Source organism: Hippichthys cyanospilos, chromosome 7 (genome assembly GCF_059441005.1).
Source record: "Hippichthys cyanospilos isolate Australia breed blue-spotted pipefish chromosome 7, RoL_Hcya_1.0, whole genome shotgun sequence".
Taxonomy (NCBI): Eukaryota; Metazoa; Chordata; class Actinopteri; order Syngnathiformes; family Syngnathidae; genus Hippichthys; species Hippichthys cyanospilos.
The window spans coordinates 9,012,528-9,039,713 of NC_142375.1; the positions used below are offsets into that span (position 1 = coordinate 9,012,528).

Sequence of the window (27,186 nt, forward strand, 5' to 3'; positions counted from 1 at the left end):
GATGCATTGTGGGAACGGCTGTCAACATGAAAACAGTACACCATCACAGCGCCAGTGCACATGGAAGTTAAGTCTTGTAAAACAAGAGCCTTTTTTGTTTTTGTCAATTTCACGTTTCATGAAACTTGACTATTGCACAGTATTAATGAATGAACCTCATCTAATATGCTCATCAACGTCCCAAGAAAGAAACCTCCACATGTCCACGGAGGACACATTACATTCCCTAGCCACTCGGTTTTTTTTTTTGTTTGTTTGTTTTGTTTTGGTTTTTTGTATGTTTGTTTTAGTCTTTATGTTCTGTGGCACTCCGGAACCAGGCTCGATCTGAGATAATAAGGTTTTTTTGCTTTGTTTTTTTTGTTTGTTTTTTGTTTTGTTTTTTGACAGCGGTGAATGTGAGAAGATTTGTTGTGGCGGGTATCACAATGCAGATTATAATCCATGTTCAATAACTCTTTAGTTACATCAAAACTGTTGTTTCACATCTGCTGTGGCTGCCATTAAAAGATTTATGTTGATATTTTCACTTTTATGGTCTAATTTTGCATTGACTTCTATAATATCAAGCATATTATTATTTTCTCTCATCATCCTACATATGTACAGTGTGACAAACAACAACGGAAAAAAATCTACCTACATTTAAAAAAAAAAAACCTTGAGCGTTATTAAGCGAATTTTTTCCGGTAGCGGAACTTTCCTACCAGTATGAGCCCAATGCATCGAATTCTAGGTATTCTAAGTATTATGTATTATATAAATATTCTATACAATACCCTATATAACAAAAAGGACTGTTTCCTCCATTTTTCATGTAGGGTGGGCGTTTATTCAGTTATTTATTAATTTATTTAATCCGCACATTTTCGCTGGTCCCCAGCTCTGCCAGGATCTGTGATGGCTCAAGGAGTAAAAATTCATTTGCAAAATAAATCCGACATTAAACGGCAGACACCAGAAAAGTTCCATGTTGTGACTTCTCACAGATTTTAACTGCTCAACCTTTGAGCACAGAATGATGAAAGGATGATTTTTTTTTAACCATGCATTTACTGTTTTATAACGCTAGACGTCGCTGTGTCTTTTTAAAATTTGAACACAGTCCATGCGTGTTTACCATTTGGTGGGCCTGTTGTGAAATCATGAGTACACGTGCGCGCGCGCGCACAAGCACGAGTAACCCAAAGTAATATTGTTTTAACGGTCTCATCTGCGAATGCTTGGCACCATATTTTGTCCAAACGAGTTTTTCATCTTGGGGAAGGCGGTTTGTGCCTGGGGACCGTTTAAAAAGTAAATGGTAAAAAGGTGCACTTTTATCAACGTCGTTGTGTCCAAATATCTCTAGAAAGTTTCCTATTCAAATATTCTCACAGTGCAAATATGCATATACTAACCATGCAAGGCGCTGCGAGGAGCACTGGGAGAAAATTAGGGATGAGTATATGTAAGGACACTTCGACAGGATTTACAAAAACAATGGGAAACTGTGCAGGTTTCAGTATCCAAGTTGTAAAGTCCGTATAAAAAAATGGATGCTGAAAAAAACTTTCTAATAAGGCTGTTTACATTTTTATTAAAAAAAAATTGTGAATATTATTTGTCAAAACAATGTCTTCTTTCTAAGCAGTTTTCGTGTTTTGAGCCTTTATTTTCACTTGCATTCAGTTTTTTTTTTTTGCATTGTGTAGCTATCGGTACATTTGCTTAAAAATAAATATCGTACCATAATTGTATAGGTATATCACTAGAAAGAACACCAGCTATGAAAAACTATCTTTATTATACATTTGTGGGTCATTTTCAGTGTACAAACTGCAGAGGCAAGAGAACATTAAAGGATGTGCAGAAAAGAAAGGATGTTAACCGTAGTTCGGAGAGTAAGAGATAACAGTGAACCACTGCTAACAAGGATGCATTCGGGGCATAGTGACAGGAGGTAAAAGAACAATTCAAGTATTGTCTTCAGTTAATTACTGTAATTGCAATAGGCTCAAAGTCTGTGTTGCATGATAGAAAAATTGAGTAACAATGGCAGGATACAAAGGGTTCCATTTAGAATTATAAACAGAAAACCTTTCAAACATGAGCTTAGAAAAATAAAATAACCTCCTAAGTTATCGTTCACAACTGACATTCAGTTATAGCTTTTAATGTGGTTTTCAAATTCTTCATAGTTCCAGCCAAGGTGAACAAATTTGTGCTGTGTAAACTGTAGTGAATAAATTCCCAAAATGCTTAGTCAAGATACACTTAAAAGTCTCATGTGCATATGTTAAAGTTACATAATGGAAAGACTGCAACCTGAAGGCAAATACTATTTTCATTTAAAGTTCAAGACAATCCTAAATACTTAGCTTTCTTTTGTAATAACAATAAATAAAGAAAAAGAGATACTGATGTTACATTTCCTAGAGTTAGTTTAAGTTCTGTCATAATAAGTGTCCAATCACAAAAAGGCAAGAAACAAAAAAAGCAGCAAAGTCAACAAAGAGAAAGTAAAGTCAAACTGTGTCAATGGAGTTTTGTTTTTTGTTTTTTTTAAATCTTGTTTAAACTGTTTGGACTTTGCATAAGCAAAATCAGCTTTAGAAATCCCAGGGTGCTTTGCAAGCCCGTTGCATATGGAGGCCGCATGTCTGAGTGGCAGACTTCACACTGCACCAAGCTATCAAAAAAATAAATGCAAAATTGCAACGCTCAAGTTTCATTTCCCTACAAAAATACTGCTTCATAGCTTTTTCAGCTGGTTCCACCTGACGGCTATTTACAGAAGCATGACTTCACTGTTGCCATAGCGATTATCACAATGTTGTACAGTATACATTGTTCTCGTTGTTGCTTGCTAACCAGATAACGTGAACCTTCATAAGAGTTTTACAAATCGTCATGTTAGTATCACTCACAATGCCATTTAGAGGAAATGAGACGTCCGAAATGTCAAGAAAATCAAACAACTGAAAAGCACGTTGTTCCCATTTTGCATAAAAAACAAACAAAAAAGGCATCCGATTGATGCGCCTCTTCGGCGCGTGCTGTCACACTTCACGCTATCTTAATCTACAGTAAGGCCTGAAAAGGTCGCGTTCGATCTCGGCGGAGGAGTGTCCGGTCTATGGACGTCTGATAAAAATTGGAATCAAATCGATTTAGGGCACAAACAAAGTGTGTTTTTTAAGGAGCTGTCACGCGTGCAGTTGTGTGACGGTCGTGTGATCCTGTTTTTCCTCTGTTCTGTCACACTTTAAAATGTCAAGTATCGGCACGCGCACACGCGCACACGCACAGTGGATCATTTTCCCCCTCGCCTCGAAGTAGAAACCCTCTAAATGGCTAAAACGAGCGCTTCATTCCTCCTCTTCCTCCTCGTCATCGTCCTCATCGTGGCAGTGGGTGATTTCCTGCGGAGTTTGAGGGAACAGGTTGGGAGGCTTGATCTCGCTGAAGGAGCGGGTCAGCTGGTTGCGTTTGCACTCCAGTTCTTTGCAGTCGCTACAGTGGTTGCGGTTGCGCGTGGCTAGCGGCGACTCGGCGTCCATGTCTACGTGCGTGTGCTCCACCGTCGACTCGTGGGGCATCTGAAAAGCAGATTCGCGCCTTTGGTCCCAAAAAATATTATATCCAACTGATAAATGATGATATATGATGATATATGATCATAGTCTTTTTTTCATCTACCTCAGCCAGCAACACACATTGACAGTCAAAACTGATTGAATGAAAAATGATAATGCTCTTCAACTGGATAGCCAACTAACATTTGTAACCGAATGTTTCCATATACAAGATTGTGGTGATGAAAACCATGCCTTAAATATGACCATAAAAAATATTTATTGGCTGGCCTGACTTCCCGCTCCTCACATGGTTTCTGCGACATCCCTGCACAGAGGCTCGTTGGTTGCGGGGCTAGCCGCTTATCCTCACAAGAGACGCAGGCTTGCTGGTGCCTATCCCAGCATGGTTGGGGGAGTAGGCGGGGGCCACCTTGAACTGGTCGCCAGCCAATTGCAGGGCACGCAGGGACAAACAACCGTTCATGCACCCAATCACGCCTAAGGACAATTTAGTTTGTCCAATCCATCTGTCATGCATGTTTTTAGATTGTGGGAGGAAGATCTTTAAAAAAATATATCTTAAATGGAATCCAAGTAAAGCGAGCCGCCACTTTGCCCATCTTTAAAATTCATTTAAAAATACATTTTATTCTATAGCTTTTGATTCCGCAAGACATGTTTATTTCAAGATATTCTTTTCAAGAACCGTCGATGAATCAACAACTATTCAATTATTCAATTGATACAATTTTTATAGTCGAATTAAATTCATTAGGAGCTTTTTTTAACTTAAAATTGTCAAAAACCTGTGATGTCAGCCTCCCTTAAAAGTAAAGACTCATCAATTTTTGTAGAATTTCATGAAAACAGTCTGATTATCTTTTATTTTACTCCAAATATGACATTTTACCTTGGAAAACAATGATTGAACCATTGCTACTCACTGTTTATTATTACCTTTGAAAATGATATTGGTGCATATTTAACAATAACCTCAAACTGGTCAATGTACATGACTGTTTCCTTGTTGTGTACTGTTGTGAACATTTGTAACTGATCGCTGTGAGTGGTTGCAGGGAAAAAAAGTACCTCATTTACACTAAACTATAGTTTTGATTATTTGTTCATTGATCATTTGTCAATCAATTAAATCAGAATAAGATTTAATCATTCAAGTTTAATAAGAAGTCTCTTTTCTGGCACCCTCCAATAGGAGTACCAACTACAGTGTTAAAGTACCTAAGGTGGGCAAGCCAGAAACAGAAACATTGCGGTCTGTTGAATGCTTGTCATTTATGTGGGAAAACCGAAATGGAAGGCGAAGAAGATGAATCAAATCAAATTCGTAATGTAAAAAACAACCCCTCTCCAACAAGAAAGAGCATAAACTACACAATGTGCTTTTCTTTCATCATCTAACGAAAATTCTACAGTGATGTTGAGAACTAAACTGTGTGGCTATGTGCTTGAAAATGAGTACACATTGTTCTTAAAATGAGCCCAAACTGCCACAAGCTGTAATTTGCAAAAACGTTTGGCTTTGTTTGCCCAAACTTTGTGTTGCGTAACTATACTCACAAGCACATGTGCGGCTCTGAAGAGGTAGCTGAATGGATAGTAGAGCAAGTTGATGAAGGAGGCTGCGTAGAGGTCCGCGTAACGCATCACTTGGGAGGCAAACAGAGTCTGCCTGGAGCCACTGCGGAAGAGGCTGCCCATCATGCCGTAGCACATGTCCATGTCATGGGTGACTTTCTGGAGAGGAGAGAGAAGAAGTCAAGTTGTGAAAGAGAATAGACTAGACTAACATCACAGATGTGGGAGAGAGGTTGTCTTCAATATTTATTCCAAAACTAATGCACCCTAATCTTTCAAAAGTGGCTCTGCATACAGTATGTGAGCAGCTCTGACAAAGGGGCCCTCAGGTGTCAAAAAATGAAAATTGGGGTATTTCTATATACTAATTCGTAATATATAACATATGAAGGCACATCAAAAATTGGCAGTTACAGCAATTTGAATGTCGCCAGGTTAAAGTCTCTACTTAAGAGAAAAACCAGTTTAAAGTTTTGGCACACACATCTTTCTAAGTGCCGCAGAAATCAGTACCTTTGGAAAAATATGTTGACCTCAATCTTTTAGGAACTGTTTATAGATCACTGGAAAGTAAATCTGAAGAAAAAGGAAGTGCATCATCTGAGATTTTAAGCCTTTAAAAGCTGAGGGTGTTTGTCATGGTGCCAACAGATGAAATTGGGCAAGAAAAACGCCATTTGGCCTAAACCTCAAAACTTTGAAGATCCCGTTAAGCTTATATATCATCTCTCTGGGCCTCATCAGCTAAAGTTTGCTTTTTTTTGTTGTTTGAATAGCAAGAGCTTGAAAGGCCAAGGGCAAAGGCAAACCCACAACCTCTGCGGTGTGAGGTGGATATGCTAAGCATTCTACTACTGTTCTGTCTGGTTTTATTTATTTATAGAACTTAGAAAGACTACATGTTCCGACGTGCACAAAGTCGATGTCGTAAGAATGGAAGTCAGTCCTAAAATCTACTGTGTATGTGCCTGTGTGTGTGTGTGTATATGTGTGTGCGTGGTTATTCATTAACAGAGAACTTTCCACATCGACAAAAAGAGTCGTTTTAAGAAAAACTGGGGAGAGTGCTAAGAAAACAAAGGTAAATCGCGCTCAACAAACACAGTCTAAACGTGATAGCACGTGGCCAGTCCCTGTCCTCTTGTGTCGTTATGGAAACTGAAGAGATTAAAGCTGTACCTTGACTCTTCTCTGGATAGTGCTGATATCAGGCCTCTCGTTGCTGCTGCTGTCCAAATGTCTGCGGAAGAACGAAACACGATTAAGATTGGAGACAGTGGGTGGGTGAGGTGCTATCAAGAGGCGGACGCCTTGTTATAAATAACATTAGCAATGCAGAGTTTTAAGCCTGCTCCCTTTACACTCTTGAACCGGGGATCCTCATTATACTCAAGCCCCACACAAACAAACGTGATTTCTGCAGATCGACACAATCAGCGCAGAAGCTTTGAAGAAGTTCAAGTTCTTACTTGTATAGTTCTGCCAAGAAGATGTCCAGACCTTGCAGTTCCTCAAACAATGCTGCGAGGAAAAAAAAAAAGCATTATCAGCATCAGCGCTCATGTGCAAGATCGTGACAGAAATTGTGTGGAAAAGTCATGTGCCAAATCTTTTCTTATCACGTGTAACCCATTACAATGATATTTCAGCCGGCCTCAGCCTCAAATATTTCAGTTCAACAAAATGCCATGTTAACCAAAGTTTCTAAAGGTTTTTCCCAGCCTCACAGCTCTTGTCGGTCCACACGTGGAGCTCCTGGGCAAGTTCAGGTATGACCAGGAAAGTCCTCCACCCTTGGCGTTTCTTGGACTTGAGTATATCTCCAAAGATGTGGTCCCCAATGTACACAATGTCTTTGCCTTTGGCCCCAAGCAAGTCACATACGATGTCTGAGGATCCTGTGGTGAAGTATCATGACATCACTGGAGGAGCACTCACTCAGCGACCGCAAACACCATGGTGCCATTTGAAATGTCTTACCTCCAGAGTAAACAATCCCATGCTGCAGGGGTCCTGTGTAGGTGCCAATCTTCAGTCGCCCCGTGGTCTGAGATAAGTGTGAAACACAATGGCATTACATTTTAGATACCATTTCTCAATACTTTGAACAGTAAGCAGACCTTGAGGCTACTCCATACTCACTTGACAGCGTAATAATTTTGAGTACATCCTTTTAAAATGCAAATAACTTGAATCATCAAGAATAACACCTTGGCAATGAAATGTAGAATAAAGTACAAGTGATAAATAATACATGTAAATAAAACAGGGTTGAGCTAAACATGTGTCTTGCAGGACACTCGAACCTGATTTCAAGAGGGAAATTGGCACTTCTATAAGACCAGAGCGACTATCGAGCAATGACGGCAGGAGTTGTAATTTTCTCCCGCCCCATCTCCCGCTGTTACACAGAGATGGATTGTCTGTGTCACTCATGAAACAAAAACGCTGTTGGATAGACCCAAGGGAGGGGAGCAAAGATGCTCACCAGACCGTTGGAAATCTCTTACTTAGATTTCTTTTATGATAAAATGATATTTCAAGTTTAAACTCTCATTGTTATCATTCTATGTTTGCTTATCTACCGCTTTCACTGGAATTAGACTTCCGGGTGCCGCTAATGTGACCGCAGCTGCAGCGAAACTTCAAAGGACGGAAAGGGGTAACTGTTCAGTTGCTGTATAAGGTTTAATCATTTAAGATTTAAGTAAATATGTGTACTACGGTAGCTTGATGTCCGAGGCAAGTGCATTGAAAGTTACCTCGTCTGTCTGGCATGCGGGAAACCGTCACAACGCGTCTCTCCGCAATATAGCTTTTTTTTTTCCTAAAGTGTCGCCGAGCTGCGACCTTCCCGTCTTACCGTGTCCACTTGTCGAAGCACTGTCCCTTCACCGAAGAACAGCGGCTTTCTGGCATCCACCAGGATGAGGTCAAAGTAAGATTGCCATGGTCGGTGTGAAGTATCGGGCTGATGTGGTCATAAACAAGCACAAAGTCACACAGACATTCAGATTATGAAAAAAGCTATTGACGGTGGCATTATCTTTTATCTTATCCTGCTTAGTTTCATATCTATTTTACAACGATGTCATAGAGATTTACCTTTGGACCGTGGGGGAAGTCAAACAGGTAAGTCATGATTTTCTGTGAACAAATTATTATCAATCAAAAGAGTTTTAATTTATTGATTTTATTATCACCTCATTGCTAAATATAAAACTTGAAAATGAAAATATTTTTTATGAAAAGGAAAAAAAAAAGACAAGTGACTATACTGCTGAACTGTAGCCAACAAGTAGCGAGATGATGACATGAATATTAAGAGCCTTACATCAGTGTATTTGTAGTCGCTGTTGGTAGCCAAAAACACCTTGGCAACTTCATTCATCCGGCTGAGAAGAAGAGGCATTTTTCCCTGGTGGGAATGCAGAAGGAAAAAAAGTCAAGCGTAAAGGTCTTTACAAAAAAGCCCCCTCACAAATTCAAGTATGTGGGAAGAGCAGGTTTCATGAATACAAACTACTTACATCTTTCACCACATACTTCTCAAGGTTCTCCACAGTTTTTTCCTTCAGTGTCCCCTGAAATATAAAAGATGTAAAAACCTAACACAACTTGACTCCATCACAGGAATCACAGCAGTGCAGTTTGACTCAGAAGTCGTAAAATGGCAAGATGGCGGCTTGCTGTGTCGTGTTCAAATAGGTTTCTGTCCACTCGTGTTCTTCTTTGTTACAATCTTTCCCTTCTGTTACGAACTTTGTCACACAGACACAAAATGACCCAAAAAACAGATCAAATAAATATCATCCAGGCACATTTAGCAAGTGTGAAAACAGTTTTGGACTAGGACATTATATCACAACACTTATGCTGTAGAATGGCCAATTAAATCATGTGCTTCCCTTACTACAAGTGGCATTAGACCACCATTTTAGCCTTAGTATTGTCATTCTTGTTCATATATTATACTATTATTTATTGCAAAAATACTGTAGGAGACCCTTGGTAAAAGCTGGTAAGAAGCAAGCAGAATGGATGAATAAATAACAAAATACAACTACCACTACCAGTCTACCAATACTATTACTACTAATAATAATATCTACATACTATAAGTATAAATATGAATACAAACGATCAATAAAAATAAAACATTCAAATGCTATCCATTGAATGGGTTTGGTAAACCTAAATAGGAAACTTTAAAATCACACAGCATAAAATGATACAAATGACAATTATTTCCTGACAGAAGTAAGTAAGTCAATGGCTGCATATTAAAAATTTACGATATGTATCTAAATTACAGCCATATAAAAGCAAAAATATCAAACATTTCAAGTTCTCAACATAAACATGATACCGTCATGTGAAAACGAGTACATTTTCGCAGCACACAAGCACTAGATTTTAGATGTACTCTATATTCATAAATTTTGGTCCGAGACAAATTTGCTGGCGGAAACAGCACATTTCAGTCAGCTTGGTTTTCTAAAAAGTGATCAGTCAGAACAGCAACTGTCAGGCTGTTAGGCTCAAAGAGTGCAGAGTATTTAACCTTCTTAATATGAGTATTATTATCATATTATTACCAGCGTGTTTTACTGTTATGTAGAGCAACAACAATCAGAGCATTCTCCTGTGGCCCAACAAACAAATTGAGTTCGAAAAAATATGCTCTGCAGGGACAGGAAATTTTGTGGTGTTCTAATCTTGCGAGATTTCAAAGTCAAATCTTTTTTTTAAATATAATATTTAATTTGTTTGAGTGCCTGTGTTAACCTTCAATGTATCATTGCAATAGATTTACTCAGACCGTGGGAGTGGAACTAAATCATGAGGTTTTACAGAGTAGAGGGTTTACATACTTTTTAATCACTGAATAAATGAGAGCTCATTTATGCTATACCTTGAAGTGGACCCAATCAACAGCATCGCGAACATCCTGGAACATGCTCTTGTAAGACATGAAGAGGTCGCCATCTTTAAAGCCGGTTTCGCAGCTAAAGTAGGAGGAGTAGACACACATGTAAACAGGTTGCGCTATACAAATCTTTACAGAACATTTTCCAAAACATTTCTTAGTTTTTTGGTTTTTTTTGTGGTTTGTTTTTTTTTTGCTCGTTTGCTTTTAAATGGGATAGCCTTCCCTTGATGGAGGGGTCCCCAGCCAAACAGGAAAGCATTCTTCTCCTAAAAGACCAACAACCAGGTTTCAGAGGACAAAGACCATGCAACCATTCCAGATGACAATTTCAAGAAATGTACAGGACATTGGACTCTCCGCTAATATTAGCATCCAATGTTTATCTCACTTTTTTCCCTCATTCTTAAGTCAGTATACCTCTGTGATTATAGTGCTTTTGTTTTATTTACAATGAAGGAAAGCAAATGCTTTAATTGACATGTTGACTTCAATGAGCAGCCTCTCCATGCAGCAGTGGTTTCTAGTTTTGTCCCAAGCCGGTTTGAGTTACTTCACAAGCAGCGTCCATAAGCTTGCTGCATAACATCACATTTATTGTCATAAGCAGCTTCTTACCTTGTGTATCTATCACAATTTGAGAAGAAATCCACTAGGCATGCAAAGAGGTATGTCTCTAAAAAAAGATGAAAAACAACAACCGTAAGTCCGTGAAGCACATAACATCATGCGTCAGCCATTGGTCTACTCATTTGTTTTGCAATTATCATACCTGGCAAGTTAAAGAGTGTGTTGAGAATATAAAAGCGCTCTGTATCATCTCTTTGGATGAACTTGTTTGGGTAGCGCTCACGGATTTCAGGGCTGGGGAACGAGGACGCCCATTCAGATTAGCTTGTGAAAGTCGTGATGTAGGCACACATAACGTATGAAGACACAAACCTGACAGTGTTACTAACAATCTTCCTCAGAGACGAGGAGAGATGAATGTTCAGAAGCCTCACCCTCTGAGGAAGTTGAATCCATGGACGCAGACCAGTATATTACCATAGGCGTCGACCTTCAACAAGTTTCCGTACATAGTGTCAAATACGAGCCCCCTAGAAATGTAAAGAGAGCATATGTTGTTCAAGGCTGTAATTTGTCCAACCAAAAAGAATCTCAAATGAGACTCTTCCATTAACATTAGCTGTAGCCAAATAGTGGTCATAGAGAGATCTCAATTATGTCATCGAAGTGGCATGTGGGCCCACCTGGTTGGAAAGGATGGATCATAGACAAAGCTGAATAACTCCTGTGGGTAACCGATGGAAACTAGCCGCTCCACTGTAAGCTCAAATCCAAGCGACTCATACTCTGGTGATTTATACACTAAAAATTCAACACAAAAACACGCAGCAATATTACCAAATATTGTCATATACTGTATAATAATCACATACATGGATTTTCATTGTTCATGGACTGGGTATGTCTCTATTAATACAATACAATGAAATTACCAAGCATTGCTATACGGTAAATAATTACACTGTACACAGATTTTACCTATTCATGGACTGAGCTATTGTGGCCGACCCATAATAATATACCATAACAGTATTGTGTTAACGAGTGTTAGTGTTTAATGTTCAAAAACGGTACGGGTGAATGTTTGGTGAACATTTGCAACCTTGACATACCCTGACGAGAAATTAACATCTGCTAGCTTAGATGACATTTGAAAACGTTTGCCGCTCAGTGAGATTTGGGTTTAAGGAAAAATTGCAAAAGACAGACATTTAAAAAAAAAAAATATTTGGATGCATCACCTGATTTTTTTGTTTTGAAGTTAAAACATGTGTTAGTAAATGAGACAACACGTTTACAAAGTTATTAATGAGACTTGTTTAAACACAATGTTATGTGTTTCTGTACTTTGCTGTAGCCACACTTGCGCCCATGTAAGTGATTCTGATTCCCTTGTCCCCTTTGTCCGGAACCTTCTTTTTGTAGGACAACTCTCACCTTGCTGTGCTTTTGTGTACTACTATGCAATTGTGTCCGCAGTTTTCTTTCCTCTAGACTTTGAGCTCCTTTCTCACTCTTTCCATCCACAGTAACAGTAATTTTGCTCTGTATTTTGACTCTGCGTTCATCTCTTGGTAACGTCACTTTTTTTTTTTTTTTGCCGACACTAAAGTTTTGCTTACATCTTACGTGCTTTCTTTGTTGATAAATATTTTTTGTTTGCTCATATTTGTCTTCTTCTGTTTTTGAGTCACATATACAGTACACTTAACAGAGGCAGCATCAAGCAATGTAAGTTGTGCAAGGATGCTACGACATGGTCACAATGGCTGGGGTTTGAAACCACAATCTCTGAGTTGAGAGATGAACACTCAGCCTTTGTAAAAGCACATTAATCCCTTTGAATGTAGAAATGTTCTTATGTAAATGCAATACTATTGCTAAGATTAATGGTTCACGACATTTTCTCCATCTGCTTTGATAGTATACTATGTGAATGGACAGCTAGAAAGTGTTGTGGTTCTCAAGCTTAAAAGCATAAAAAAAAAAACTATCTCCAGGGTAATTTGGATACCTGACTTTTCTTAAATACAACGCATAGTCTAGAACAGGTGGTGCTTGCGGCACCAGGTAGCCCCCAGGATCATATGAGTAGCCCTGCTCTGCAAATAGCTTAGAAATGATAGAACATTGTGATTCTCTAGGAATTTTACAACATCAGTACCAAAGTCGCTCTGAGTTTCAAAAAAGAAAAAACTGCTATTGATCTTTTGAGTTCATCTTTCAGAGGATGAGTCAGTCAAATGACTGTCGAGGTCAGTCAGATTTACTATATCCTGTGTGGAACATAAACCTTCCAAGTATGTCGTAATGTATCAATATAATCCTTTGGCATCAGTTGTGTTTGGACCCTCTGCAGTAAACAGTACAAAATGTGAACAAAGATTTCCAATTGTTCACTGCCATAGGGCAGTGAATCCATGTTTTTGGACTCTGACTGTTATTCCTATTGCAAAAACAATTCTGTGTTAAGCGAAGTTGAAGTTGAATACATTGAAGGTACACACAAACAACTTTTTTGATTCAGTCTTTTGACAACAACATGTTCCCTTTTCCTCGTGATTCCCATTCATACAAGCACGCGCACATACATTGTACTCCCATTTCTATCAACACGAGCAAGGATGCTCAACAGATAAATCAACCAGGACATTTGATCAGGTGTGAAAATGAAAATTGTCCAAATTTTCAATGGAATCTCAGATGAGCTCTGTCTAAGCTGAGCCCATTCTGTGCCATTGCCAAGAGCTGCGTACATATCTACCCCTGGGTCAATCTCGAACTAAGGCTCAGCTTAGAAAAGGCCGGCTGAGGATTAGATTGCTATCTGACACTGGGACAAGCATAGGTCACATGTTATAAATATAAATTGAAGAATGTGCTTGTGTTAATGGTTGCTTTCCTTACTTCTGGTGGGATATGTACAAAACAAAAAAATAAAACACAAACACAAACTTAACACTGCATCATCTCTTCTTTCAGGTTTTGTGGTGCCAATTATTATACAAATAATAAGAACCGCTTTAGTAGTACCAGGTTTGAAGGGTGTTTTCTCTATATCATGTTGAAGCTCTATTTCATAAAAGTCAAATTATTTTGATCCTGGTCATGTTTGGGTGTTTTTAGCTATGATTTGGGTCTTTACCCTGTTGCCAGAGCCATGACCTGCAACTGAGAACAAACATTTTGACACTGCAATACCATGGTAGTCGTGAAATTTCATCTTACCCTGAACAGATTATGTGCCAGATGCAAATAAAAGTAGTACCAGGTACAAAAAAAGTAGGAGTAGCTGCCCAAAGATAGCTTGAGGAAAGGTACCAGCAAGCCGGCGACCCTAAGCAAGGATAAGCAGCTAAAAATATTGGGATGGCTGGATGGATGGTTTCATATACTTACGAAGTTTAGATGGATAATTTACTATATGTAATAACATAGCAGCAGTAGTCGTTGTACTAATAGTAGTACAGTATTATCATAATTAAATAATAAACAGACGAGTGCCAACAAGTTTGTTTATGTGTGTAGATCACGGATTTGATGCTTTAAATTCGGACTGGTTCCATTGTTTTGCAAACCGGAGTCTTTCTGCATTACAAACACGGCAACTTTTGCAGCTCAATCCTCTCTGTCACTCAGTCCCAGCTGTGGTTCTTTCGTAAACAGAGGGTCTGTGCTGCCTGCCCAGAGCAGTAGCGCACACCAATTACATTGCCTTTCCACCCTTTCCTCTCTGCACCACACTCTCTTGTCATAATCTACTCGAAGCTCAGGGGCACTACAAAGAGACCTATTTTAAGAGTTGTTTCTATAGTTCACTGCCAGCTCCCTTTCTAAATGCTGACCTTGACATGGAGAAACCTCAACTTAGCAGATCATTCCATATTTTAATCTAGGTGGTATAACTGGATGTTGGGACTGTCATTTAGGAGATGAGTCATGCCTAATTGCATAATTACAGGGAAGATTAGGCTTGCTAAACCATGCATCCTGTGGACAATTATATAAGTGAGCATGAGGTGTTGGGTTAGATGAAAGATTGATAAACAGACAACTTTTTAAAAAGATGCATTGTATAGATACAGTATTTGACGTTAGCTAGCCCAGTGTGTGACAGCAAACGGTGGGTTTATTTGTACTATCTGCAAATGCAACAAAAGCCCCAGTGTGGGGCAGAGACTGTTAAGACTATTGACAGCAAACTCAACAAAGTGGTTTGGTGGATGGACCGGAAGTTGTGGGAGACTCTGTGTTGCGAAGTCCTTGACTTCCTTAAATGTTTGTTGTCAAATTTCTTCCACTGGCAGGACATGACAGACCTCACACACTGACAGACACAAGCAGCGTCCTTAGAACTGAGGTGAAAAACTTTATTCAGAGACCGGGTATCTTGGGACCCCTTGGTGCAGACCCGGCCACCGGGCGCAAACCAAAAAGTCAGATCCCGGGTCTGGCTCCAGAGGGTGTCCCGGTGACCCGCGTTCGGGCATGGAAAAACGCTGTCCAAATTTCTCACTATCATTAAGGGTCTGTGAGCTGTACTTAGTCTGGTCCCTAACCTGGGACCTGTTTGCTATGAGTGACCCTACCAGGCTCAGTGCCCCACAAAACCTAGCTCCTAGAATCAATGGGATATGAAATCCCCTCCACCCATGGTAAGATGAAAGCTCATGAGGGGCAGCGGCTGAAATGAGTTTCCTCTGCAGGGTGTCCGGGCTCTGTTTTAGAGCTAGGGTAAGAAGCTCGTTCATCCGAGCAGCTGCTCCTCCACATTGAGAGAGCCAGTTGAGGTGGCTCGGGTATCTAGTTAGGATGCCTCCTGGACGCCTAGCTGGCGAGGTGTTCCAGGCATGCCCCTCGGGCGGAGGCGCCGGGGACGACCCAGGATGACCCAGGACACCTGTGGAGAGACCATGTCTCTTGGCTGGCCTGGGAACGCCTGTGGATTCCCCCCGGAGGAACGGACTAAATGTTTAAAAATTAATCAGCAACTAATAATCAAATACTGTAATGATTTAAAGCAATTGCAAACTTAAAAATCAGCCACTCAGCAGTAATTATTATCTGATTTGTGTCGTGCTTCTTTATGTTAAGTGTCGAATCAAAATAAGACATTCAAAAATATCCACTTTACCTTTGGAAAACAGTGACCAAGCCGATAAGCAAATCAGTTAAAAAATATATAATTATCACAGAAATCTTTACTGAAGCAGTTTAATCTGATGTGCATATGACTGCTTTCATTATGTACACTCATCTACACACTGATTTGATGCTTTAAATTAGGACCTCTGACTACAAGACACCAGGCACCACTTGATCGGTCTGGATATTATATAAGTTAGTACTTTCACATTGTATTATTACAAGACTAAAGAATCCATTTGTATGCCTTTCACGTGTTCCTCCCTATCGCTTCAGAGGTTCAAAGTGCGCCTGTGAGATATAAGGCTGGCTGATGCTAAATGTATCTTCTCTTACACGTAGTTCCCTGGAACAGAAGATTACCAAATTCAAAAGAGTACAGAAGATTGGCTCTGGGAAATATGCAAAGCAATCCGTAAAAGTAAATGTGATGTATTCCACTAGAAAGTGTTTATGGGACTTCATGTGTACAGTCTGTATCATACAATCTGTTCAACAACACATCCATTGATTTCATTCAAATTGCTTATCACTTGGTCACAGACGCATGACCTGGAGCCTATCCCAACAGACTTTGGCCAAGATTGATGTTACACCTTGATATGGTCACAGGGCATTTAGACAAGCAAGCACATTCACACTAGTGAACAGTTTTGAGTTTTCAATCAGCCTAACGTGCAAGATTTTCAGATGTGGGATCCAGAGACATCACTACACAGGAAGGCCAAGGCTATATTTGAACACTAAACCTCAGACTAACAACAAATTCATGAAGCTTCCCGTGCAGTTAAACCATTTACTGTATGTAATAACAATTGCCTCTTATATGCAAATACATCAGAGTATTTCTGCAAATTTCACTGAGCAGCCTATGCCTGTCACTCCTAAATTTTTGTCACCGCTGGTTGGGCTGAGGAATATCATTTTTCGTGACCTCAGATTTCGGGTTCGTCAGAGGCTCTTATCCTCTGCGCTCCAAACTCACCAATCATGCCACAGGTCACACAAACCAATTCCAAACTGGTAGGGGGAAAAAAAAACATCATGTTGTCGTCCCTCTCTCATCTTTAGTTGTCCTGGAAGATATTTTTTAAACACTTGGCGCTAAACTAGCATGCTAAACAGCAAGATGGACTTGAGATGCTATACGGTATATACGGCAAATCCATGTGCTGCAGCAGAAAGCAAGCTGCATCATGAGGATATTATCCTTCATGGCAAATAACTTATCCTTTCCAGCAAAAGCAAACGAGGGACACTAAGCATTCTAACAATTATTGTGAAATGCAGTAGGTAATTAACCAAAATAAGTGATTCATTGTCGACAGCACGATGGCAAGAACCATTTTCGGGCGGAGAGCCAACATCTTTGAACAGCAAATTTTTAATGGTTGTTATCTAGTACTAAAATACAATGAGGGCTACTTTGGCAATTTTAGCCCAGGCATGAAGAACAGACATGACGTCGCCCATGATAAAGACCTCAAGGTCAAAGCTAAATTAAAGATCGGCAATGTTATTTGTACTATTTTTCACCACAGAGAACAGATTTTTGAGTTTAACACAAGAAATGGTCTCAAAATCCTGATTATTTTATTCAATTTAGCTTTGCTCAGGGACTGTGTTTTTATGCTAAATAGAATTAATGACAAAAGAAGTGCTTACATAATAATGCATAAGTCAAAGAATGCAGGAAAGAATGAATATACCAGTTATACTTTCTGACACTTTTTTAACAGGAAATAGTTGTCTTTTCACATTCAAATAATGCAATAATTATACTCCCATTATGATTTTGTCACTTTTATACTCATTATTACTGCTGAGATCGCAAAAGCTACCGGTAATTCAATACAATATTATTTTCAGGCTAGTTCGCAAAAGCCTTAGTCTTTTTTTGAAGCACTTACATCTCAAGCAAAAATATGGGCAAAGCAAATCATGGAAAAAAATGTTTACATACACTAAAAGTCACAATTGTATATTTATACACTATGGCAATTAGCTCTTGCCTTACTTAAAATTTAAGAAAAAAAATAGTAAAAAGAACTGCCTCACTCATAAAACCTCTTCAGTCCATCCTACCATTTTCTATAGCCGCGTATCCTTACTAGTGTTGTTGGTGCCTATATCAAGTGTCTTCGGGTGGTAGGCAGCGGACACCCTGGACTTCTTGCCAGCTAAATACATGGCACACAGGGACAAACAGCCATTCATGTACCCAATCACACCGAATGACTGAAGGTTTTGGAGTGTGGGAGGAAGCCGGAGTGCCCAGAGAGAACCTACGTGGGCTCGGTGAGAACATGCAAATTCCACACATGAATGCCGGTGCGAACTGGAATTGAACTCAGCACTCTAAACTATCAAGCGGACGTGCTAACCACTCTTCTACGAGCCGCTCTTTAGTGTCCTTTCATTATTAGAGCATTAACTCCACCCACCCAAATCTATCTATTTATTGTTGATCACTAAACTGCAGTTGTGTCATGTGTTTACACAGCCACGGATCCCTGGAATGCCTGCCCCCACTGCTGAAAAAAAAATCTAAAGAGGAAACACTACATCACACTTTTATATGCCAAAATGAAATACAATAAACACAAAGCTGTAGAACGGTCTAGTTGACTGAATTTGATAAAGCAGTCTGGGGTCAAACGCTGACCTCCCCTCCGTTGATACGTGATAGCCATAAACATTGACACTTAGTTATGAGCGCCCATAAAAAGAGTCATGTCAACAGCTGAAATGGAGCTACTAATTCGGAGGGGGGGCAATCAGTGATTCCTGGTCTCAAAGGAGTCATCACTCAAGAACTTCACAAACACACGTGACCCACTTAACAAAGTCATCTGGTTATTTTTGGGAGCAAGGATGAAAAAGTGGGGGTAAGTCACACAACAACAAGGCAGGATAAATTTGGACCAAATAAAGTATGCAACAGATCCTTTGTACCAGGGAGTTATGTGGAAAGTTCAGAAGAAGTTAAATGCTAACTGATAAAGACAACATATACGGTAAATAAAAATACCATAAAGCTTTGATTGTTAAAGAAAATTATATCAATAAGTAACGATGGTAACTTTATGTACTACGATATTACTATTTACTCCACTTGTTGTTTTGTTCCCACAGGTGTTGGGTGAAGTGTACATACCTGCCAAAGTGTAATCCATATCAAAGCCAAAGCACTTAATCTTCTCCATTGCCAAGCTTCTGTTGACAAACACTCTAGAGAAGGCACAGCAAAGGATATGTGTCAATGGCAATCTCAAAAGGAACAGCAAATTATCAGGCACAATGTCTAATCGCGTTCTTGGGTAGAAAATGTTTCATTGAGAATACTCTCGATCTAGTGGGATTATGATTCAATTTGATATGGTATGACCCAGTTTGGGGGGAGGTGGAATCCTACGAGTTTCTTGATTTTTTTACAATATGAATTAAATTATCAGTACTGGGGCTGCACAATTAATCGAATTTTAATCGCGATCATGATACTGGCTGCAGGCTTAAATAAGATCATACTCGGCGATATTAGCATTTTAAAAGTCAAGCACTTTTTTTTTAATTACAAATCAAATCAAGTTTTTTGTCATCTTACCACCAGGGGGCGCTGTTTCCTATATGTTTGCATGACAAAAGCCTCTGCTTTTGTCATCCTGATATATTTTTTACCAAATTATTGTCATGTATTGGGGGGGTGGGGGGGGGGGGGGGGGGGTTCTTTGTTGTCAATATTTACTTTATTTAATTTCGTTTATTATTATTATTTGTAAGTATCAAGCCTTGAACCCTTGTTGATATACTGCTTGTTTAAAGAAAGAGCAATAAATAGACACGTTTGACCAAACATGATGAATAACCGTGATTAATAATCGTGATTTCAATACTGACCAAAATAATCGTGATTATTATTTTGGCCATAATCGTGCAGCCCTAATCTGTTTTGGAAATTTGTTCATTTTCAAGTGGAATGATTTGATTCACTTCAGTTTGACGCACATCTATCTTTTTAAGGCAAAAGTGGATTTGATTCAGATCAGATTTCTTTGCAACCATAGAAATCCCAATATTTTAAAGTCATGCGTTTCAGAAAGTCATAGCTGAAATGAGCTATATCATCAAAAAATGACAGCTACCAAAAGGAATCTTGCAGAGGGAAGTGAGTTTATTAAAGGGGAAGTCAAACCAAATTTTTTACAACACTATGATCTAGGTACCCACACTAAAAAAAATATTAATTTTGCATTTGTGGAACATGAATTGAGAAGAACCCTTCCCTCAATTGGGGCCAGCGTGGGGGAGGGACCGTCTCGCAACGCAGACAACGTGAGTTAAATACTTGGCCATAAGGACCATGTTGAAGTATCCTTGAGTAAGATACTGAACACCTGTAGCTCCTGATGCTAGGTCATGCGTAGTGAAATAATTAACAGTTTGATGACATTGTAAGGTAGAAAAGCACTATACATTAAAAGTGAAGTACCATTTACCAGTTTTATCCATCTTCTGATGTGGCCTTTTTGTCACTTGCTGTCTGTCGACTGAAATGCACATCATGCTGACTAGAGCTCAGGTAACGACTGTCAAAAGCTGGGCCTTTTAAGAGCACAATACCTACTCTACTGTATGCAAGAATTAACAGTGTTTAAAAATATAGATTTCATCAACCATGGCCGCCATCCTGCACCGTTGGGAGCAACACAAGATGCAAACAATTTTCTAGTACATATACAGTATAAAGACTACAATCACACAAAAAAGAATGTTTGCATTGGAAAGAGAAAGTAGGACTTTCCACTACACTTCACATGAAGACTTTCTTACGTTAAATGACTACTATATTTATGATAATGGTTAGGTTATGTTAGGCCGGCAGGGAAGGCCTTGGTGTCTCTGACGGCCCACCACTGAGTGTACTACAAGTTTAAAACTGCTGAATTTTCTAAAAGCAATTATTCATCAAGTTTAGCCTACTGCATAAATGCAAAGCACCCACCACTGACTGCTAATGATAGTAACTAAGATGCAAAGCTCTTTGCCAAACTAAACTTGAAAACACCCCGTATTTGAGCAAGTCTGCAATGGACAAGATGGAAGATTTTTATTTAAATGTTAATTTCTGATTACTTGGTGATTGACAATAAAAAACATCACATTCCTAATGATGGCCAAAACCAAAGGTTGCGGCCAGGACTTGGGACTAGTCTCAAATACAGCAGGAAGTAAATGGCTATGGGTGCATTTGCTCAAGTCTGTTTATGATAATATATTACCGAAGGCACTTTTTAGTTGTTGTATATTAATCTTTTGAACTGCCAGAATAAGACAATGTATCAAATTTGATTAATCTTTTATATCTCATGACAGCACTAGGCTTTAAGATGTTTCCTAAATTGAAATGATCAGATCATTGTCAGAAACCAAACAAATATAAATATTTGATGCATTGTATAGTAATGGAGAATAATGACATGTTGTTATTAAAAAAGCATGAGGTCTTTTGTATCGTAAATCATGCAGAATAATGACATGCTGTTGTTATTAAAAGAGCATTTTTGATATAATTCATATACATTTTTGACCCTAGATTGTGTAAACAAAAACATCTTTAATCTGAAGCCGTTTCCATTTCCATCAATAAATAGAAACATGTCATCCGTCCTATGATATGTGACGGTACGGTACTATTTCGAGCAACGATTACCACCAAGCCTTTGTGACAATCGGCCAAGAAACGGCTCTACTGTCCTGCCTTGTAAATCAGTCAGAGGGTATACAGTGTCCTAAGTCAGAGGGTATACAGTGTCCACAGATACAGACATTGTTTACAGTACACCACCTGGCTGACATTGCTATCTCAACACTGCTGGCATATTTTGCATAAAACATTTATAATAAACATTTTTTATGTTTCATCCCATTTTTCTTTTGAATAATCCAAAATCCCAGGCCAACGTGAGCATCACATACTTTGCTTAGCATAGTCTTTTATTGTTAATTTGTGAGTAATCTGAGTGGAGAATGCATCGTTAATGTGTTAGCTCACTTCACTATTTCCTGCTCCTCGAAATAAGATGCAGGTCAGCAAAAAGGATAGCAAACACATAGCAAAGACAAATAAAACATAGTTTTGCGCTCTATTGACAAAACGGGTAAGAAATGTATTTGCTGGCCTATGCTACTGATACTATACCTTGAAGCAATTCCATAGTGAACAAGCTCCCATTTTGTTGTTTGTCCAGGAGAGGAGTAGCGATGCATTCTATGTCAAATTAAATCTCACTTTGACTCCCCAACCTGCTTCAGCAGGCCACCACAGGACCCACAAACAATGAGTCCCCCCCACTCCACCCTCTATCCCCCACCCCCCTTTGCTTTCTTACCATTCAGACGTTTTCTGACTTGTTGCAAAAATGATTGTGGCTTTTCTACGTCATTCTCTGTTGTTGTGTGTGGTTAGTCGTTGTTCTGTGGCATGACATTTATGGGCCTTCAAAGACATCTAGAACAGTCATAAGTCAGGCAGAACCAAGCCTGCAACAGCCGTGTTACTCAAACAGTGGAAGGGGTCGTGGAGGACACTTGCTCACAGATGACAGACTATTGTTTCTACAAATGTATCGAGCGTTTTTTTTTAAAAAGTCTACGAATAAGTTTAGGAACTATTCATTTATTCATTCATATTGAACTACAGTATTGACATTATAAAGTATTCACTGCCTATAAAGTCAAAGTTAAATAAAGGTAGTGGTCTATAACAATTTGTGCCACTTCCTATTTTGATAAAGAAGATAACACAAACCATTATCTACTGTATGCTTCACTGAATCAACATATTATAACAGTAAAGACTCAAGTGCCGCAGTCAAGCCAATTGGAGTGTTGTCAAATATATAGGGGGCGGCATGGCTCAGTGGCAGTCATCATTTCCTAACCGAGTTGTTAAATTCAAATCCCTGACCAATGTGATCATGTTAAAGCAAGGCCAGGGTCCTTGAGCACGACACTGAACCCCAAGTTGCTCCTAATGCTGTGCCTACTTAAGCTAGGAAACAAAATGCTCTCCATTTACTATTTACTATATAAGGCAATTATCTACCAAATGGTTTTACCTCTCAACCTTTATGAGCAATGTGACCAATGGTTCTCATAAGTATCCAATTACAGGCTTAATGAGTTAGGTTTCTGTTATTTCCGTAACAAAATATGACAATCGGCAACAGTTGGCCGTTCTGTAGATGCTCGTGACATAACCGAAGCAGTCACTCATGACAATAGCATGCCATGAAGCTAATAATTTTACATAACACAAAAAAAAAAACAATAAAACCACACCCAAGGAACATTAGTCTATGACAGCAATGCTAGAAAAACCTGCTCAACAATTTATTCAAACTCTAGTGCACCACACTTAATGGAATTTAATTTGAAGTACTTTATTTAAATGCTGCAATATTGGCTCGACTAATGGTGTGCAGTATCTAATGTGATGTGAATTCAGGTAAAAATAAAAGATTAGTAAATGTAAAAACGTGAAACCTACACTCAGATTGAAAAATGCCATGTGACACTGTCATACTAAAAGTTTGAAATTCTATGCAAAGCAGCACTATGTGAGACAGCCGCTGCTCCAAAGGGCTCAAAGAGGAGGTTAAAAACAGCAACTCTGCTTTCTGTTCAATAGGCGGCATACCACTGGGAAGGGTTAAAACAAAGATTACAGAAGAAAACTCCCATCAGGCCAGAAATAGTGTGTCAACATTCAAAGCCAAGTGCATGTTGAATGTCGCAAGTGTCGCTGTGTTTCTTACCTATGGTAGGGTTCTCGTCTGTACTTTTTCATTGTTATTCTGTCCATGTTGGCGGGCAGGTCTGCATAATTCTGCAGTCTGTCACTCCATGAAGTAGTCATCTTTAGTCTTTCAGTGTCTGAGGGGACAGTTAAGACAAATGAAACAATTCTGAATCTGTACATCATCATGGAGTACCTCATGGTTTCAGCTTGCTGATGGTTCTCACCTGACCTAATAGGGTGGAACTGTAAAAGTTGAATGCAAACCACAGTTGGACCCTGGTGTGTTTGTTCGGGCTTTTCTTTAAGATCAAAGACACCCATATTGTCAAAATAAAAGTCAAACTGTTGTGTAATAAAACCATCAATTGTACAAACGCTTTTGCACAAGTTTTAACTAACTTTGTGTAGCTGTCAAGTGTAATGAGTTGCAAACAGCTGTTATGGGAAAAGTTAACTACACTTTAAACACCCTCTTATTTTTATGATGGCTGACAAGGCTTAATCTAAGTTTCCCCATAATTTTCAGGGTCTATACCTTAAGTAAGGGACTTAAGGTTCAATACATCTTAATTTGAAATCTTCAGTTCCATAAATATATTCAAATAATCCGTTTTTTTCACTTAGGTTGTAAGATTTTGCCAAAATCAAATGTATGTTGTATAGTTATTTCACATTTTTTCATGATAGACAGATTAAATGTATCTCATTCCAACTGCCTTTAAATCTATACTAGTTAGGGCTTTGATTAATGTTTTTTTTTTTTTTAATTTGCACTAGAAAATTTGGTGTGACTGAGCAAGATTCTATGACTCGCGACTTGTGTGAAATTTGTTGGTGACTCAACTTATTGATTATTTTTCCACAGTAACTTGTGTCTTGCTCGATACTTGAAGATTACGGCTCGAGATTTGCTTGTGACTTGCTCATAAGTGACTTACAGCCACATCTGATGTTATAAAACACATTCTTCAATATGTATCCCTCCCAAAGGTGGAATCATAAATAGCATACTGACACCAAATATGATTAAAACAATCTTGATGAGTTGTGACTGATGCATGAATGTGGTTAAGGTTGAATTTTGTGTGTAGCTGAGTGAGAAATTCTTGAAAGCAAATCATCAAGGGCCAAATGGTCTCCGCTGTTCATGTTGGTAACTGTTTGATGTATGTTACATGCATTATGTGCTTTTGAAAGTTTATTCGAGTCTGCGCATTTTCAAGCAAGGTTTGTGCATTTTCAAGCAAGGTTTGACTTTACAAGAAGCTAGTGAAGCAATTTGTGGATAAGGATGAGAGTAACAAGTGCTGACTCTTTCAAAGACAGGAGGGACAACAGGAAGAGCGCAATGAATACTAAGAGGCCTTGAGCTTGGTCACAGAATAAACACAGCGCAACACTAGGGGGACTGGGTGCTTTAGACTGTTAGAAATCGGCGTAGCACCAATCAAGCTGTTTAAAAGTTCACAAATAGCCATTGTGCTCCAATAGAGTCCTTGTGTTTGTTTGTTTTTAGCTATACTTGACTTTAAAAAAGTCCTTTCTTTCAGTATTTTCGAAGTCTTTTCTTTCAGTATTTTAGCCTGGGTTGTAAACCTTTGCGTTTGTTTTCAATGGACACTATGCACATCTGCACAGTAAGCAAAGGGAAAAGGTCAGATGACATAGCAGTTTCCACTATCTTTACGTTGTTATAAGGGAGTGGGGTGAAGCCGGACTGAAAAAAAACTTCTGTCGTGAAATCAATGATAACCTGGTTTGGTTCGTTAAGTATAATGAGTAGTCTAGTGTGGAGTACTTTACGAGGTCGAAAAGGCTTTTCAAAGACGAGATGTGCCACTGTTTAGTGTCAACTCAAGTTTTGAAATTGAACACTTTTCCTATGCTGTGAATGTGTATACATGCCCAAAACAAAGCAACTTGCGTTCTGTTTTTAGCAAACAACATGTACAGCCAGCGCTGGTTTGGTAGATTAATGTGAAGTTGTACATTCCTTCATGTGAGGATGGGTGGACTTATCCTGAATGAAGCGCACTGATTCATCAGGATTACCTTTTATTATTTGAATGTATTGCTACACAGTAAGCCCAAATATAACACAGCAGACAGAAGACTTTCAAGTAGCTAGCACCAAAACAAACAAGGAAGAGCCTGGTGTGTCCTCAAGAGAGGAGGGGGAGACACTGAAGACGTATAAATAAGATGACAACGTAGGGGAGCGATCGCGTTTGAGTAGGGAGAGATGAGGACCCCCCAGATAAGATCCCACCATTAGTTCCCTCTTGTGATAAATATGTTAAATATTAACATGGGATTACCGATAGTGAAGGGTGATCAACCCTAACTTTGAAAAAAAAACAAGCTTTTTTTTTCTTCACGTGTGAAACTCTAAACAGAACAACTATGGGGAAGACAGTTAGGCAAACATGTCTGAGTATTAGGTAGAAATTAAAATTATATCCATTTTCAAAGGAAAAAAAGACTTTTCCGAGCAATCTTCAACCTCACTCCCCTATTATTTAAAACGTGCTCAACATAGCTCACATTTATTTGGTATTCTGGCATAAGACATCCAAAGTCAATGAGATATGATTTGACATTTATGACAGAAATGAATCCTAGCACCAAAGAAAGTAAGACCTGGGGGATTTACTAGATCAAGTATTTAACTGCACTATCAACTGATTGCATGAACATTATTGGGCCTTTAGGGCCCTGGATTGCTGGTGGCATAGTGTAAGTTGTTTGAAGCGGAATCTGAAGTAGGGGGTAGGCTGTATAGCACAATTGTTTTATAATTGCATGCAAACGTTTGATGCGCGTCAGGACGGTTCTGAACAACGGCAAACAACTACCGGGTTGCAGTCATTTTTAGCCAATGCCTTCAGGCCACCTGTGTTTACACACTGACCAGAGCTCGGTGGTGTCAGATGGGAGCTCTGGTTCGGCAAAACATTCTGACGAGGCACTGCATACGACAAACATGCATTAACAAATGGGCTTTGTTCCTCTTATACAATTTATCACGGAGCGCTACTACAGCGTACTGCGCCTCTGAAAGGTGACTTGCAAGTGTATATTAAAGGATCATTGATGAACTGCACCAAAGATCGTCGTGGAATTACCGAGCCTAACACTAAAACATATTCGCCGGATTATCACACATCTCGTTATTTGCTATACCAGCTAACAGTCTGCTAAGATCTTGTTCGACATTGCTGGTAGCCAGTATTCATGTATTATAAACGCTAATAACTCATTCGCTGGATTGCATACAATAACAGCTATCAAGGATCGTGGCAGGTTCCACTGGGTTGAAGTTAGCTGTTAGTACCAATACTGTACTCACCGCAGATTTAATATCCTGTGTCAAACAACTGCACCGTCTGAGCATGCGCCTTGAGCAGCGTCAAAGTATGAGCAAGAAAGGTTGTGTATAACTACGTGGAAAGCAGCAGTCTGGCCGCCAATGTCCGCACGGTGTGGCCAACCAGTGGCTTTTCTCTCAGTTGTCGGTCGTCTCTCTCTTTCTCTCTCTCTTTTTCTCTCTCTTTCTTTCGCAATCTCTCTCTCTCTCTCCCCCC

General features: G+C 39.2%; 1 protein-coding gene across 2 annotated transcripts; it reads right to left on the reverse strand.

The window, feature by feature from the left end:
* Positions 1–1,767: 1,767 nt before the first annotated feature.
* nt5c2b (5'-nucleotidase, cytosolic IIb) lies at positions 1,768–27,164 on the reverse strand. 2 transcript variants are annotated; one of them, XM_088419670.1, is made up of 18 exons: positions 26,952–27,164; positions 23,619–23,736; positions 18,959–19,032; positions 11,340–11,457; positions 11,091–11,186; positions 10,859–10,950; positions 10,705–10,762; positions 10,072–10,165; positions 8,687–8,740; positions 8,491–8,574; positions 8,262–8,303; positions 8,020–8,127; positions 7,137–7,203; positions 6,884–7,054; positions 6,626–6,677; positions 6,336–6,396; positions 5,139–5,315; positions 1,768–3,581 (listed from the first exon to the last, which is right to left on the reverse strand). In XM_088419670.1, the coding sequence occupies exons 2-18, from the start codon at positions 23,717–23,719 to the stop codon at positions 3,351–3,353; spliced, it is 1,680 nt and encodes a 559-aa protein (XP_088275796.1). In that variant the 5' UTR covers positions 23,720–23,736; positions 26,952–27,164; the 3' UTR covers positions 1,768–3,350. The 2 variants fall into 2 exon arrangements, with proteins under 2 accessions (XP_088275796.1, XP_088275797.1); XM_088419671.1 differs by lacking the exon at positions 26,952–27,164 and adding an exon at positions 23,827–23,883.
* Positions 27,165–27,186: the final 22 nt, after the last annotated feature.

Excerpts from the sequence above, each read along its gene's own strand:
- nt5c2b (XM_088419670.1), bottom strand. The coding sequence starts at position 23,719 with ATGACTACTTCATGGAGTGACAGACTGCAGAATTATGCAGACCTGCCC. Across the intron at positions 10,951-11,090 it reads GGATTCAACTTCCTCAGAGG|CCCTGAAATCCGTGAGCGCT; the intron begins GTGAGGCTTCTG and ends CTCGTTCCCCAG. Across the intron at positions 6,397-6,625 it reads TTCTTGGCAGAACTATACAA|ACATTTGGACAGCAGCAGCA; the intron begins GTAAGAACTTGA and ends GTTCTTCCGCAG.